At 39.5% G+C, this 15,785-nt stretch overlaps 1 protein-coding gene across 1 annotated transcript in view; it reads right to left on the bottom strand.

Moving 5' to 3' along the window:
* Positions 1 to 1,241: 1,241 nt before the first annotated feature.
* Positions 1,242 to 15,785, bottom strand: part of MMRN1 (multimerin 1) — a 33,243-nt gene continuing 18,699 nt past the window's right edge. Inside the window, exons 6-9 of the mRNA XM_054633814.2 lie at positions 13,618 to 13,791; positions 7,161 to 9,140; positions 2,792 to 2,938; positions 1,242 to 1,666 (exon numbers count right to left, since the gene is read on the bottom strand). Of these exons, the coding sequence (XP_054489789.2) occupies positions 1,242 to 1,666; positions 2,792 to 2,938; positions 7,161 to 9,140; positions 13,618 to 13,791 (2,726 nt within the window). The remainder of the gene's footprint in view (positions 1,667 to 2,791; positions 2,939 to 7,160; positions 9,141 to 13,617; positions 13,792 to 15,785) is intronic.

Below are 15,785 nucleotides of genomic sequence, written 5' to 3'. Positions count from 1 at the left end.
ACGATGCCCATGTGTTTTCAAGTAAAGTTCCTGATGGTGGGAAACAAAATAATTCAGGGAGCACCAAAAGATTCTGTGCTTCAATAGACTGGCATAGATCATAGTTGGATTTTTCCAGCTTTTAAGAAAAGGGAGTGAGACAAACAAAGAGACACAGAAAAACCTGGTCAAGTACCATTAACAAAGGCAATAACCAGAAACAAACCTGGCCAGTCACACCAGGTCACAGGATATCAAGAAACTGCAGCAGCCTGGGACTTTGCAAAGAATAAGAATAAAAATCTGAGGGTTTGTTTTTACAAGCAGTCAGGCATCAATTAAAAATATTTCTTTTGAAAAAGCACATGCAGACTGAAGTCAAGCTCATCTTGCCTCAGTAGTTAGTGAATATAATGCAGAAACAAACAATATCAGATTTATAGAATTCAAACTCAGAAAATACTTTGGGTATATAATTTAATCTTGTGTACTTTATAGGTCAAATGCTAAAATCTGTGTGAAGCCAATATGACAATGTTTGCTTAAAACATATCACCCAAGCAAAATCCAGCTGAGGATTAAATATTTCAAGCAGCAGAGAGAATCCACCAAATCCATTATGGTGTTTATCCTATGACTAATTTAAATGCTACAAATACTGTATTTCTAATCTGAGTGTATTGCACTTGGGGTTTTTTGCTGCCAGATTCAAAAAACCTAGTTTATCATCATACTGGTTACATAAACAAATCATGAATCAATTGAATACTGCCATATCAAAGTATGCAGTGAATAATGGAAGGCAAAATGAAAAAGAAATATAATTTTTTCCAAACAGAATAGATAGACACAATTATCAATTGATGCAATGAGCTAAGTAGTAATCCAGCCTCTGAGTCATCAAAATCTATCCATCACTTTTGATTTGCAGTCAGGGTGTAAAGCAATGATCAAACTGAGCTTTCTCTTGAGAAGTGATTCTCAGCAATCTCATGTAAGCATGTCCATGCAATGTTACAGCAGAACAGCATCAGATTTGTGCTTCCCAGTCATATTGATATGAGGAAGATGCTTTGTTTTCCCCCATCTCCAACCTGTGGACTCCTTGGGGTTGGGCATGTGGCTACAACCAAAGAACATCTCGGAGGATCAGCCATTACATTGGGAAGCTCAGCGCCCTTAAAGAAGCAAAGAATTCAAATGCAAAGCTAAATTCACCTGCAGGTTGCTCCATCTGACTAACAGCTCACTCTTAGCACTGATTAGGTACGATACAACAAGTAACCACTGAATGTAGTTACAGGTGGGTACTTGGCTGGTATAGAGCCAGTTGCCAGTCTGAGCCAGACTTCCTGACCGTAATTTAACTCTAATAAAGCATTTCCAGTAATGACTCTGTCAAAGGTGTACTTGCTGTTATTCATATTTTCAGCCTGAAAGGTGAGTTTGTCTACCCCATCAATGACCAGATAGCCAGAGGCACGTGGGCTGAAGGATTCAATGGTCCATTCAAAAACATAGACCCCCAGGTATGGAACATGGAACTTCCCAGTTGCTGGGGCAAACGAGGCGCCGTAGTTGACGTCCAGATTGTTAAATCTGATGGGTCCTGGAGTTGTCATTCCATATGTATGAGAAGCAAAAAAAGCCACCATAGGTGCATATCTGTATGATCCTTTTGAAAAATCTGGAAAGGAATAGAGAAAAATTTGAAGTGATGTTACATTGTAGAAAGGCAACTTGGACCAGCCAGAAGACCAAATGCAGATTTTCTGATGTCACATCATCCTGTGCATGACTGAACTTGAGCAACTGAAACACAGTATTCCTGCATAAACACATCCTACTATATTACATAAGAAGTAATTTTCTTCAGAATTAGTGACAGGTGTATCCCCCAGAGAAAAATTTAGCAACATCAAGGGAACTTGATGTTTGTCTATACTATGTTATCATTAAGGGAGCTTTCTTTCCACCTTACACCCCCTGCTAGTTTCCCCACTCCAGGATCTCTTCCATTGCTCATGTGAGTGAGCTGAAGCCAAGAATTGCAGCAGAAATCTTAGACAAACAGCAAGGAGGTTTAGCATTCATGATGTTAAATGAGGGAATAAAAGTATATGGTTTCTCTTCAAGCTGAGCCTGTACACTATCATTCCCTGCTTCTGTACAAATGATTTCATTCACTATTCATATGCTGTCATGAGTAAAAATCGGCCAAACGGCTGCTGAAAGATGCACAAAATTCACATTTCATGTGGCCTGGGTGTAAATTATTTATTGTATTTATTATACTGAATGAGCATAATTTTCACTTTTTTTTTTCGTTTTGTAATCTTTCAAGGGGCTGCATCCTTTGCTGATGAAAGCCAGAGGCAGGCCTAAAATGACTCCTTGAGGACACAGTCCCACACCTTCTGGTAGCTATTGGTATTTAGAGAACATTCATGGCTGCATTGAAGATAGTATTTCCCACTGATGTATTTTTACCTCCCCCTTCAAAATCCATAACATGGCATTCAAATGCATCTACTGCACAGCCTCCCACTCTGCACATTTCACCAGGGAGCTTTCCAGCTATTATCACAGGTCCCAAACCAATTTAATCCCATCATCTGGTCATATTAGGAAAAGAGATCACAAGTCACCCATGGGGATTGATGTCTTGAGCACCAAAACACAGGACTCTGCTGCTTGAGTTGTCACTCGTTAAAGCAAAACGTGAGACCTCTGACCAGCAAATGCTCTGTAATTAGGCCCTGGGGCAGAGCCTGCACTGATCCTGGATTGCACTGCTAAATCCTGTACTTGCCAACACTCAGGGAATTGTCCTTCACCAGCTTGACGCTGCAGTTGACTCCTCCAAAGGGGTGGCGACAGGCGCAGACAAAGCTCTGTCTGTCATTGACACAGGTGCCTCCGTTCTGGCACGGGGAGCTGGCACACGCTGAGAGCTGCCCTGGGAAAGAGAGGAGCAAACCCAACAGCCTCAGCTGTAATGTCACAGCAGGGACACTTCCCAAGTAGGCAGTATTTTGGAAAGGCTCTTTGTCAATTCACAATTTCTGCTGAAGTTCTTGCTGAAGGCCAACTTTAGTTCCTGGCCAGCCTCCCTTTCCACCCAAACACAGCCCACCTGCAGCTATCCTCCAAGATATTCAAGATAACCTGTAAATTCTGAGCTCTGCTGGTCTCAGAGGGTCAGGCACATGCAGTAAGGAAGAAGAACCTCCAAAGAAGTTAGATCAGCTGCTCTTTCTGGAATGAGCCATGTTATCCTTGGGTGTACCAGAAGAGATTCTGTACTGCTGCTGTACAGGTGGGACTGTCTTGTCTAGGACATTTTTCACCCAGGCACATGACAAACAATGCAGGAGAGCCGGGCTCTTGGTGATGCAATGTCCTAAATGCTGTCCCAGCCATTTCAAGTACTTGTCCATAAGTCCCTAATTCCAAGGTTGTTGTAGAAGTTTTGGACTGCAAGCAAGAAAAAGGATACCAAACAGGTGGCTTTGCAGAGCACCCTCACTGAGGATGTCCTTGCCTCTGTTGCCACTTAGGGATGAGCTGGCCAAATTCAACTCAGCCAATACAGAGAAATCTGTCAGGCCAGTGCTGCTGAGCTCTGAGACAGCAATTACTGAGTGACAATCAATAATGTGTTGTCATAGCAGTGTTTTGGGGGGAGAAAATTCAGGTCACATGAAAACAATAAATATTGCTATGAAAACAATAAATATTGCTATGAACACAAACCACACATTTTTGCTTTCTCCTGGTTTGGTGAAGTAAAAGTCAGATAGTTTAGAAAACAACCCTTGTCTTTGCCAGGAGCTACCAGCAGAACTCTGGAAAGAGAACTCTACACAGTCCTGTTATGGTAAATCTAGGTTGGTAGGTCAGAACTGAACAAGTCTTGCATACAAGTACCTAGCTATTGCCAGGAAACTGCTGACCTGGATTTCACATCGATATTTCAGTCATTCCAGTGTTATCCTCATTTTCCCAACCAGGTATTTCACAGACTGCTGCAAAAAGGCAAACTGTTTCTGTGAGATATTTTAGTTCAGTGAGCAGAATGCTGAGGCACATTGTACAGTGACACTTGAATTTGCTCTGATATAGCATATGGATTTATAAACACAACAGTCATTCTTTTCACAGAAAATAATGTCTATTCTGTAATGCCTGAAATAAAGCAATTTAGAACTGTCATGACTGGGTCACAGCACAGGCAACTGGACATGAGAAAATAATGGTTTGCTTCTCAGATAATTGTTTGCTACATCCTTCATTCCAGTTTTTTTTCACTCACATTTACCAAGCACCCACAACATTTCTCTGATATTTACCAAGCAGTCACATATTAACCAAGTGTCAAAGGAAAGCAGAAAAGGAAGGAAAACAGCTGATTGTGCATTCTGCATTATACTCCCAAAATACAAAAGCTTCCTGTAAGAACACAGCAGTCTCTCTGCTAATTGGCCTCTACTTATCATAATCAAGAAGTAAACCCAAGAAACAGGATAGAGATCACTAAGAGGAAATGATAATGATATTGAGTGGCATTTTGGAAGTCTGCTGTGGGGTGATTCTGCCTGAACTTAACCTTGGAGTTAATTCAAATTCAGACATAGCTTTATCTACATTAAATTAACCCTCCCTGTGAAACACAGCAACTGGGAAGCTCCTCCATTTGCTAGAATAGGAGAAGTTGTGTGGGGCTTGACTCAAATTAGGAGAGCAAGAGGCAAATTCTGCAGATCTCCACTGTGCCAATAATCTTCATGTAACTATGCTGCAATAGCATCTTCCTGCTGTCATTCCTGGCTGAGGCTGCTCCTCTGCCCAGGATTTTCTCTTTTCTTGCTGAAGAGTGTCCTGAGACACTCTGTCTGAATTATCTCCTTGGGGCAAAGATACCAGAGGGTTCAGATTAGGAACACATCTCCTACTAAAACAAATATTTTATTGTTGATTCACGTTTCACAATTCAGTAGTGCAGATGAGTAAAAGAGAGAGACTATAAATTCAAGGCTTAAATTGTCACTGTTACTAGCAGAGGATAAAATGTAGTTGCTAATTACACTTGGTATGGTAGTAATGAGAAGAGGCAGTGAATGCTCAGTTTTGCTACTCTTTGGGAAGGCAGGCAGAAGCTCTTGTGGGAAATAGACTGCCAATGCTGTGCAAACAAATCTCAAACAAATAATGAAGCTCCCTCAGTACCTACAGGGTTTTTTTTAGAAGCAAAACAAATACTCAGCAATTTAATGGTCTCCTTATGGAAAGGATTGACTCCAGTAGTTCTAGGTGGTGTCCTAGAACTTGCGAGAAAAAGCTTTCATGGAGAAGGAAAATCCACCCAGGAAGAAGATGGATATTTGCTAATTAGGGTAATGGTCTTGCTTCTTTAACTTACAGAAATATAATGTATGGCTTTACTAGGCATGAAATTGGTTAAATACAAAATCTCATTACCAATGGAAAAGTCAGCATCAACATTGCTATGTAGAAACCTCATAGAAAAATAAGGCTTCTCCACATCTGTAAAGAACTTCACTTTCTGCCAGCGAGCATATATCCAATGCTATCAAGCAAGTTATTTGTTAAAATTGAGTATAAAGAAGAAATGGGAAAGACATGAATTCATCAATATGGAGTGAAAACCAGAGCAGCTGGCACCTTCCCATGTTCCAGGCAGGTAGCACTAGTGATACTTTCCAACAAAGCACATGCTGTGGGAAGGCTCAAAGACATCTCTCATTTTCTCTTCATTTCAATTTTGAACAAAGATTTTGAATTTCCATCCTGTGCAGTTCCAGTAACAGACATCAACCAAAAAGGACTTGAGAAAGAATTGCCATTTTGTATAACAAAAGATTCAAATTACTTTGTGCATTTTTAAGCGTGATTGCCTCCTCTAGTAGCTGTGTCCTCACTCTAACTGAAAAGATAACCAAGGACTGAAGTCCTTCAATAGAGATGGCTTTCATCAGAAACTAAGCTACTCATGGGATTATGGCTTTAAAAAGGATCCTTTCCATTGATCACTGAGAAATGCTGTCCCTAGGACGGGAAGAGATGAAGAATTGAAGTGGAAAGGAAGGAAAAAAGCATGGAAAGGGAAAAGGAAATTGCCCATGGCCTTAGGACATGAACAAGAGTAATAGCTCTTACTACCTCTACATCTGCTTGCAATAGGGACCAAGTACTGGTTTAGAAATGTTCTTAAGTTAGGAGCATTTTACAGAAAACATTCAGGTCTGGATCTTCAAGAATATCTGGACAGTATTCTGAGTCTGGTATTAAGAAATCTTAATTTTAACGTGAATTAGAATCATCTCAGTATTTTGAGTCACTCATCCACTCTTCATTTTCTGTATTGTGCCAGAAGTTATATTTCCATAAAACATTATCTTGTGCTTGTGATTTTCACTCAAGTATGATTGCAGAAGTCACAACTCGAGAGTTTGTACTTCTGTGAATTCATTCATAACTCATTTCACATGATGGCATTGGAATTTAAGTTCAGAAGCAGATCCCACTCAAAATTTTGTTTTTAAGAATGGCAGCTCCTGCTTAGCTGAGCTGCTCTCCAGGTGGACTGGAGCCAAATTTACTTGATTGGCTGGATTCCTGCTTTTTCAGAAACACACTGCTGTAACTGCCCTTCTCAATGAAGTCCTGAAGGAGCCAGCAAAAGCCTCATTACAGTCATTTTTGTTCACTTGCTTCAGGTTTTTGATACCTATCATCCCTGCTGACACTGCAAAGTACAGATGCAACTCCATATTTATCTCCCAGCTCGCATACATTTTTTTCTACTGAAATTGTTAACTGAGATGCAGGCATAAAATTCTGGTTCTTTAGGTTTTGTCTAAACTGTCAGTAACTTTTCAAAGGTCAGGTTCTCAGCCAAGTGTATGTGCATGTGTCTATATCTTAAACTGATTAGATGGGAACCTATTAAGGAAAGTTAAATTGAGTGCAAAATCTCCTAAGCAAAATAAATTATATTGTAAGCAAGAAACTAATCCCAGGATCCTCTGAAACACTCTTTACAGCTGTCTTTAGACTTTTTATTTACGCTCAGGCAATTTCTGCCCCTCTGTTCATTATAATGGTTACATAATCTTTATAAAACATACCTGGATTTTTAGTAGAGTAAAATGCATTACCTGGATCTATTGCATTATCCGTGTTTCTCTGGCTTCGGCTTGCCAGGCTCATGGTGGCATTTCCTGCCACTTTTTTTGTTGGGGAGGGCTTCTTTATAACAGGTTTTGGCTGCTTCTGAAGTTTGGTGATGTTGTTCATTGCATTTACCATGAATATGTCAACATGCTGGGTTAAATTTGTCAAAATAGCTCCTGCTTTTACTTCAAGCACAGATTCAACGAGCTCCTTGAGGCCTCTCTGCAGCAGGGGGATATCTGGCTGAGCCAATTTAATTAGCACAGGTAGGCTTGCATTCACTTTCTGGATGCTGTTGTTGGTGTCCTGGCACAGCCCCCAGGCCTCATGAGCAGTCTTGTTCACGAGTGGAATGATGTTTGAGAAACGGATGGACTTGGCTTCCAGGGCCTTGATCCTGGAACTCAGTGCCTGGAGCTGAAGGGAGACCACCTGTTCTTTCTCTGTTGAGGCAGCTTTGGTTTTTTTTAGTGAGACACAGTTGTTTGCCAAAAACTTGGAAATTTTTGACTCCACATTCAGAAGGCGAACCTCGTGGTCCTTTGAACCCTCCACAGAGTCAAACAGTTTTTCTTCCAGGTGGCTGATATCTTGTTGCTGCTTTTCCACTTTTGATGAGGTATCATTTAAAATATGGAAAACTCTGCTGAAATTGTGGAGGATGCTTTTGTCAGACTCCTTGTTGGGAAGATCAGAAAGAGATAGCGCTACCTGTGAAGTAATTTTGTATCTCTTGTTATAAAGCAGTGACTGGAGAGATTCATTCAACTGTTGGAACTGGGGAATAAAGGCCAGTAGGCTGTCCAGTTCCTCAGCTCTGCCACAGCAAACTTCAGTCTCATTTCTTAGAGCATGTAGCATGTCTTTCAGTACATAATTATCTTGAATAGAATCTATAGCACTATTTACTACTATCATGGTCTTGTTTAATCCGTCCTCTATTTCTATGGAGCATTCATGAACACGACTCTCAAACAGTTCCTGATAAGCCTGAGATTCATTTTTAAGTCCTTCCTGAGTTTTAGAAAGTTCCTTCATTGCAGAATTCATTCTGTTAATGACAACAGTGAGGTTTTCAAATTTCTCTTTCAATTCTTTAGTTTGGATTTGTTGCTCATACTCTGAAGTTAGACTGAAAGGTACTCCTTGTTCAATCAAGGGTTGCAGGATCTCCATATCATAGCACAAGTCATTAATTTGCTCATTCATTCTGTCCATCTTATTGCCCAATGGAAGGAACACATCAGAGAGACTCTTGTTTAGAACAATCACACTCTCTTGGACTGCTGCCAGCTGTGCTTGGAAATCTGTCCTGCTCTCTGACAACATGTCATCACAGACCCCCAGAACAGAGTCCCTCTGAATTTCCAGTGCAACACTGAGATTGCTGATCTTGCTATCTTGCACTCTTAAGTCATCATAGATCTCCAGCACCATCATGCCTTGTCTCTTTACTTTCTCATGCAGTGTGATCATGTACTCTGTAACATTGTACTCTGTGACTTGATCTGCTGGGGGGAGGTTTTGTCTTGAAGACCGTTCAGCTGATAACAGTTGTTCATGAGCATCTCTCATTTCAGAGAGGGTCTTATTTAAAGATTGATAATAAATTACACTTCTTGACTGTTGGTGCTCCAAGTTCACTTCCAAGGACTTCTGCTTTTCTTGTAAAGCTTTCACAGGCTTCTCACAAGTGAGGGCCATTTCCTCTCTCATCTGCACCATATGACTTTTCAGCTCCAGAATGTCAAGCTCTGTTGGCCCACTATCTTTCTCCTGAGCAAATTTATTTTGGGTCTCATTCAGGTGCTTGAATAGTTCTTTTGTATTTTCAAGGTCACCTGACATGCTAGACATAGTCTTGAAAATCTGAGCCATGCTCTCTTGCATTTCACCTTGAAATACTTGAAAGTGTTCTCTGATTGTGTCTTTGATTAAGTCATTGATACTTCTGGATTTGAGACCTTTGGGGGAAAGGAGAAATACGGAAACAATCAAATCAACTATGTTACTAACATTGAAGTTTTCCCCACAATGTGAGGAAACACAGCGCTGCACAGAGGTGAAACACACATCCCTGCCCCAGTTTACCCACATATAGAGTAAAATGTACAGCTGAAGAATGTAGAGCATGCTTACAGTTTATATACAGCTACAGTGTTTGAGGATCCACCCCTGTTTCTACTGAAATCAGTGGGACTTTTGCTAGTATTTTGAAAGGACAAACTCAAACTCTACATGTAGTACCAGCTTTAACCTCTTACCTAAGATGTTTCTGAGCATTGGAAGGGGGAGATCTGTGTGCTTTTGTGGCTTGCTCATAAAAAATGATGTGTCCTTTCTCCACTAGGGAACTAAGTTAAAAAAAAAAAGAAAAATCTGCTTCACAAGATTATGGTCAAGAAATGAAAGCAGAGATTATTACCTTCCTACTGTATTGTACGTGCTAGGTGATGATGCAACACACTATTGTGAGAAAGAAGCAAAATTTTGAAAATAACCTTATTGAATAGCTAAAGTTAGTGACATGACAACTGCTGAAAGATGCAGGCATTTTAAAGGTAGAAACTTTAAGTCTTGCATACAACTCCTTAAAGAGCTCTTAGGAATTCTGATCCTGAAAAGCACCAGGCAGAAGTGCATGTGGGAATTCTGCCCCAGCGAAAAACATGAAAATATATGTTTCCCATTTAGCCTTAGAGAGGTCAAGACAGCTATAAAAGAGTTCTGCATAACATATTTCAATCAATTAGAGCAGTAGTTCTGCTCTGGTATGAGAATAGAAGGAATTTTATTAATTTATTCTTCAAAGGTAGCTCGTCTGTCCAACTGAAACATTGAAGCATTCTTTGCTCAATTTTCATAAGCCCTATGAACATTTGCAGCCAGACTGTGATATAATGATTAAACTCTTCAACCTCTATAATGCCTCAATGACCACAAGTTCTCTGATTAAAACTGTACTGATAAAGGCAGAAATTATCTGTTCCCCTCTTCCATTTTAATCTCAATTATTTCTACAGCCTGGAATTTATTTCTTCATCTTTAAAACACTGAGGCAGGTCTTCAAAACTTACTTGAAGGCACATTCTCAGCAAGTGCAGTAAAGCATCAGGTAATCAGATCCAAGTTTACTGGCCCAGGAAAGAGCCCCATCACAAATCTAGCATGAAGTTTCCTAAGAATTAAACTCCATTATTGTCAACTGAGGTCCCAAATGTCCCAGCAATTTTATATAAAGTATAATAAACAGCAGTGATAATACTGAGATTACCTTTATTATCTTCCTTTTAACAACCTAAAGAGTAAGTCAATGACTAGACAGATGTACATGTCTGTACATGAACATGCACATGTATGTGCACACTGAAGTACCTCAGAATAAAGGTGTACTGGCAGCTGAGAGGAAAAACCAAGATATGAACTAATGTAGAAAAAACATTCCAAGAGATCATTTGGTCAGGTTACTTACTGATGCTGAAAAGTGTTCTGTGCTCTAAGAGACACAATGAGCTGTGGAGAAAAATTTGATGGCTCTGGAAAGAACCAAGGTTACTCTAAACCTTCTGTGAGGAATCAACTATATTTGTTCATCTCAGCAACAAATCTTGATAACAGACTATTCATCTGTGAGAGACATTCCAGAGGGTCTATACCAACCTTTTCTTTCTGTAACAGACACGAAGGTGCCAGCCTTACTCTCCAAGTGGAATTGCTGGAATAGCAAGTCCAGCTCCATGCAGTTGGATAGTGAGTGTAGTATGGAGCTCAGCACTGGTTTTCAGGTGTTCCCCTGACCAGGGGGGTGTGGAGCCTGCTAAACCAGACAGCTTCGGGTTTCTCTCTACCCTGCTTTCTAGCTAGGACAACTGGGTAGCTTGTAAACAAAGTGCAGCAGGAGCTGTGGGAGCCCACACAAAGACCTGACCCAAACTTGGTGACAATTGGGTATATTGTTAAGCTTGAGCTGCAAACACATGTGTGCACTCATGGATGTAACTCAATTTCTCTGTTGCTCATTTTGAAATAGAAAGGTCCAAGCTACCTGTGAACGTTAAAGATCTCTTGCACTTTTTATGAGATTATAAATTTTAATTTTAGTTTCCTGGCTGAAAACCAAAGGGTGTAATTACTCTGTGTCAACATATATTCTCTTTGCAGTTTCAATTATTTGAAGAATAATGTGCAAAATAAATTTATGTACACAGGAGACTGAATTGAGGTTATATATGCAGCTGCAAATGACATTTCTGACTTGGAAGTGATTAACACTCCATTACTGAGTTCATTTTGAAAGGAATGTACATTTTTATAATGAAGAGGAGAGGTGTATATTAAATATGGAATTAGAGGAAGAAGAAAATAATAGCAGGAAGCAGAGTTTTTTAAATTAAAAAGAGCACAAAGTTATTTTCCCTAAGTAACAAATGGGAACAGCTTCCTGAATCCTGAAAGCAATTTTTAAAATGCACAACAGGTTTCATTAACTAAACAGAGGAGCATATCAGTTACTCCAGTGAGTGTTGCCCTCTATAAGCACATGACATGTTTGTGTCATTGAAGTCATAGATGAAACCAAGAATTAAAGACTTTTTAAACTGTATTGAATTGTTTGACCTCGCTCCTAACAAACCCTGATACAAAGCTGGGCAGAATATTAGAACTTCTGTGATAAGAAAAAAAGGTGATGTATGGATGTGAGAAAAGGACCTAGCACCAGAGGAAGAAAATGGAAAAGTAGGTGAAGAAGTAAAATGCCTGACTAGCATAAAGCAACTACAGCCTTTACTGTGCTTTAAAAGCGGGTTGCTTCAGGATGGCAATGGTACTGGGAAAGTTGTGGTTTGCTTCAGGTGAGCTTCTAAGAGTAATTTTTAGCAAGGTGGAATGTTCAGTGCTGTTTATGCATTTGAGTACAACTGACTGATATTTCCTGGACAGAAACTGCAGTTGCCATTTGTCATTGCATATAGAAGCCATCATACACATCATACACTAACCTTTTCTTTCTCCCCTCCTTTGCTCATTTCTGCTCTTTACCTATGTAGAAGCCAAGAATAACCTGTGTTGGAATGCTCATAATTAGAGCCAAGGAATGTAGTTGATAGCATCTTTTTAATTGGTGCTCTATCTCCTTGATTAGGAGATAGATTGAGAAGATAAATCAAAAAGAAGGATATCAGCTGGAGATTTTTTCTGAGCAGGTATAATATAAAACGTTACAGGTAAAAACAATAAAGGCTTGAAGGGCATTTTCAAAGAAGGAGGGTTTTGGACAGCAGATTTTAATTAAGACTTAGACCCTGAAATAGAGATAGGGATTGCAGAAGCAGAAACACAGGATGCTGAAAAACACCTCTTAGACTAGCATGAAAATGACAGCTAGAACGAGTGAAATAGAAAAAAAAAAATAGGAGGAAGCAGAAGGGAAATGGGAAATATTCAAAGACAGATTAAACGTGCACCCAAAGGTCAAGAATGCCATCTAGCAATATGTGGAGAGGTGAAAGCAGGTCACCGCTCAAGAGATGGAATGAACTTGCATAGAAGAGAGCCATCTAGCACATGGCAGGAGCAGCTCAGGAGACAGAGGACTGAAAATACAAGAAATGGCACCCAACTTGATAAATCAGAGGGAGATACAAAACCCCTTATTGTTTTGTTCAGTTTAATCTCAGTGTAAGGAACTCCAGAACCTCTGTTCTATTTTTAAATAGTAGAAAAATCTCTGTATTCTTAAGTGCAAAATATGGTTTGGGGAATATTCCTGCAAAATTAGAAAAATATTGCACATTGAGGAAATGAAAGTTTCAGTCTGAATCTGCTTGTTAAACAGCACTTTGAGCTGGGTAACACCCAGATCTTGCAATAGGATTCACAACAAATGGATGCATGATTCTTCTGGGGAGGATCTGATCTCTAGTTGTGTCTTTCTCATTTACTGAACATGAGTACAGATGTTTATCACAGATAGCCTAATACAACCAGGGACAAATTATTCAGCAGAATGTTTGCTGTATTATAAACACAACCACCACAGAATTCCTTATAGTTTGCCCTGTGTGTGTGAATTATGTATTAAAGAATATTAGTTAGACTTGGTAGCAAAACAAATACTACATCCTTTAGCAGCTGCCAGATAAACAGAAACAGACATAGGAATATTTGCAGATGCTCTAAGCAAATGAAAATGCCTTGATAGTAGCTTAAGCTACCATATAGATGATGAAGCATCCAAGAATGTAAATTTTTTGTCACTATGAAAGACACCATAGATAATGTTGCAATAAGCAAATTCCTCTCTTATGAAATGAAATTTTAAAAAGGAGTTCTCCCAACAAGTTTTGAGTAATAGAATAGAACAGTCTATGAAGATTTTTAGCTTTTTTTTTCCTGGCACTTCTAACAGGGTGAGTGATTACATTAATTTATTTTTCTTACCTTTTAGAAAAGACTGGAAGTCTCTGCCCTTATCTTCATTGATTTTGCCTTCCAGAGAAGAAAGCATCTTGCTCACATCATTCATCGCAGCAGCAATGCTGTCAACCTTCTTCTGTAGAAAAGTCAGTTTCATCTCCTGACTGCTAATCTTCTCATTCATTTTTTGATAAAGTGCTTGGTCAGGAAACAAAATGAGAAAAAATCCCCAAAACAAGTATTGTTAAACATCATTTAGTGAGTAAATAAAAGAAGGTATAATTGACTGAGAGATATTAGCTAAATGTGGGGTGAAAATTTTCTGAATTTTTAGTTTTGAGTAAATCATCTTTATTTTTGTCATGTACCATGTATTAGTGAGATTCAGCAGCACAGCAGTTACTAATTACTGAAGCATATGTATCCATTATAAAGTATTTATGATTCTACAAGAGTATTCTGAATGGTTACCTTATTTTAATCAACATAATGCCATTCTTCCTCTACCTAGCACCCTACAGGGTATTCCGTTAACTCTCATTTAGTGAATCTCCTCTAACACAATCACAAAAGCATTCATTTTTACTTACCATTTATAACACAACTTCATGAATTTGCAAGGCTTCTGTCTGAAGGAATACATTATCTTTCCATTGTAAGGGTCAAAATAAAGACTTGTTCAACACAGCAGCGAGGCAGAAAATCAGCTAATAGATAAATTACTTTGGAATAATGATTCCAAAATTATCATTAAAAATAGAAGCTTAACCTACAAAGTCAAGTTTATTTTAAAACCTGCCCAAATTGCTCCTGATGCTTGTAGCCTCCTCAGGAATAAAAAGGCCTAGATGGATGCTTTTAAGATAGGTAATGGTGAAGGATGCCTTGATGTCGAAAATTAGGACTCCACATGACTTCAGCCAGCCATCTGAGTGTGACAGGTGACAGGTATCAAACTTAGTCAGGGATTTTCAGAAGATGCTGATAAAATTAGATGCTTGAATTCCTAAAAGCAAAGCTAGAAAATCTCCTTCAAGAATTCAGCCTAAATGCCTATGTTTGGCATATATTATCCCAAATGATCTGGACTATACTATGACTTAATAAACTGCTATGGATGAGATTCTTTAGCATTGCATACAAATATTTATTAGTGTAAGTTTACAGTATTCCTATTGATCCTTTGTCACTTTTCATTACAGCACCAGTGTCTATTCTATGGCAGCAAACAGTTCTAATCAGAAATCCTGTCTAAGTACAGGGGTTCAAAGGCTCCAAAAACCCCAAGCAAGTTATATGCAAAAGGGCATATTCTTCTGATGACTTGTATTCTTTAAAATTCTGGTATGCAAAGATAGGTAGAGATGCAGATGAAGCAGGCCAACACTCATGAGAATGCTCTCCTGTAGAGTCACGGTTCTTGTAAAGGCCATCACAGTAAGAGCCTGGAGAGTAAGACTCTTTCAGGTTAGGATGCCAGGATCTCCAACTGTGTTCTCTACCCAAGGTAGCTACTTAGATAAGTACTAAATTGTTTCAACTCGACCACCTTGTTGGCCACTCGACTCCGGCCATTCTTCTGACTGGCCCTGCAAAGACAGGCCATTGATAGACCTCTGTCTTCATAATACAGCTTTCTGAGAGAAAAACAGGTCTGGGCACTTCTGCTTCTGGTTGAATTGTTACTATGAGAAAGGGATCTGAATTCATCAGCAGCTCACACACAGACACCCAAACTGATAACTAACCTGCAGGGTGTAATGGTTTTTTTTTGCTTGGTTTCTACCAGTTCCCACTGAGGGAGGAAGAGAAGTTACATGAACCTCAAAGTGGCATGGCTGCAAAGTGGGAGCTGGAAGCAGAATTTGGCTTGTAGAGCCATAGCAGGTGCTGATGGAATGACAGACCACAGCAGTCAGGCCTGGCCCCAGGCCATGTTTGCAGGGTTGACAGCCACAACAGGTATCTCTCTCTTTCTAGACTGCCCCGATTTGATTTAAAAATAACTGAACAGCAATTAACATGGAGGTTAGAGATTCCAGTTTCAGATTTATTTCTCAGAGCATAATTCCTACTAACAGAAGTGACATGTTTCAGTGCTCTGTTGATCAAGCTCACTTTTTCATAATAGGCCTTGTCTGTTTTACTAAACATGCCCCTCCCTCCAGCCCTGAGAGACTTGGTTGCTCACA

This window comes from Agelaius phoeniceus, chromosome 4 (assembly GCF_051311805.1).
Source record: "Agelaius phoeniceus isolate bAgePho1 chromosome 4, bAgePho1.hap1, whole genome shotgun sequence".
Lineage (NCBI taxonomy): Eukaryota > Metazoa > Chordata > Aves > Passeriformes > Icteridae > Agelaius > Agelaius phoeniceus.
Note: the sequence above shows the minus strand (reverse complement) of the source record. Positions and strands in the feature narration are given on the sequence as shown.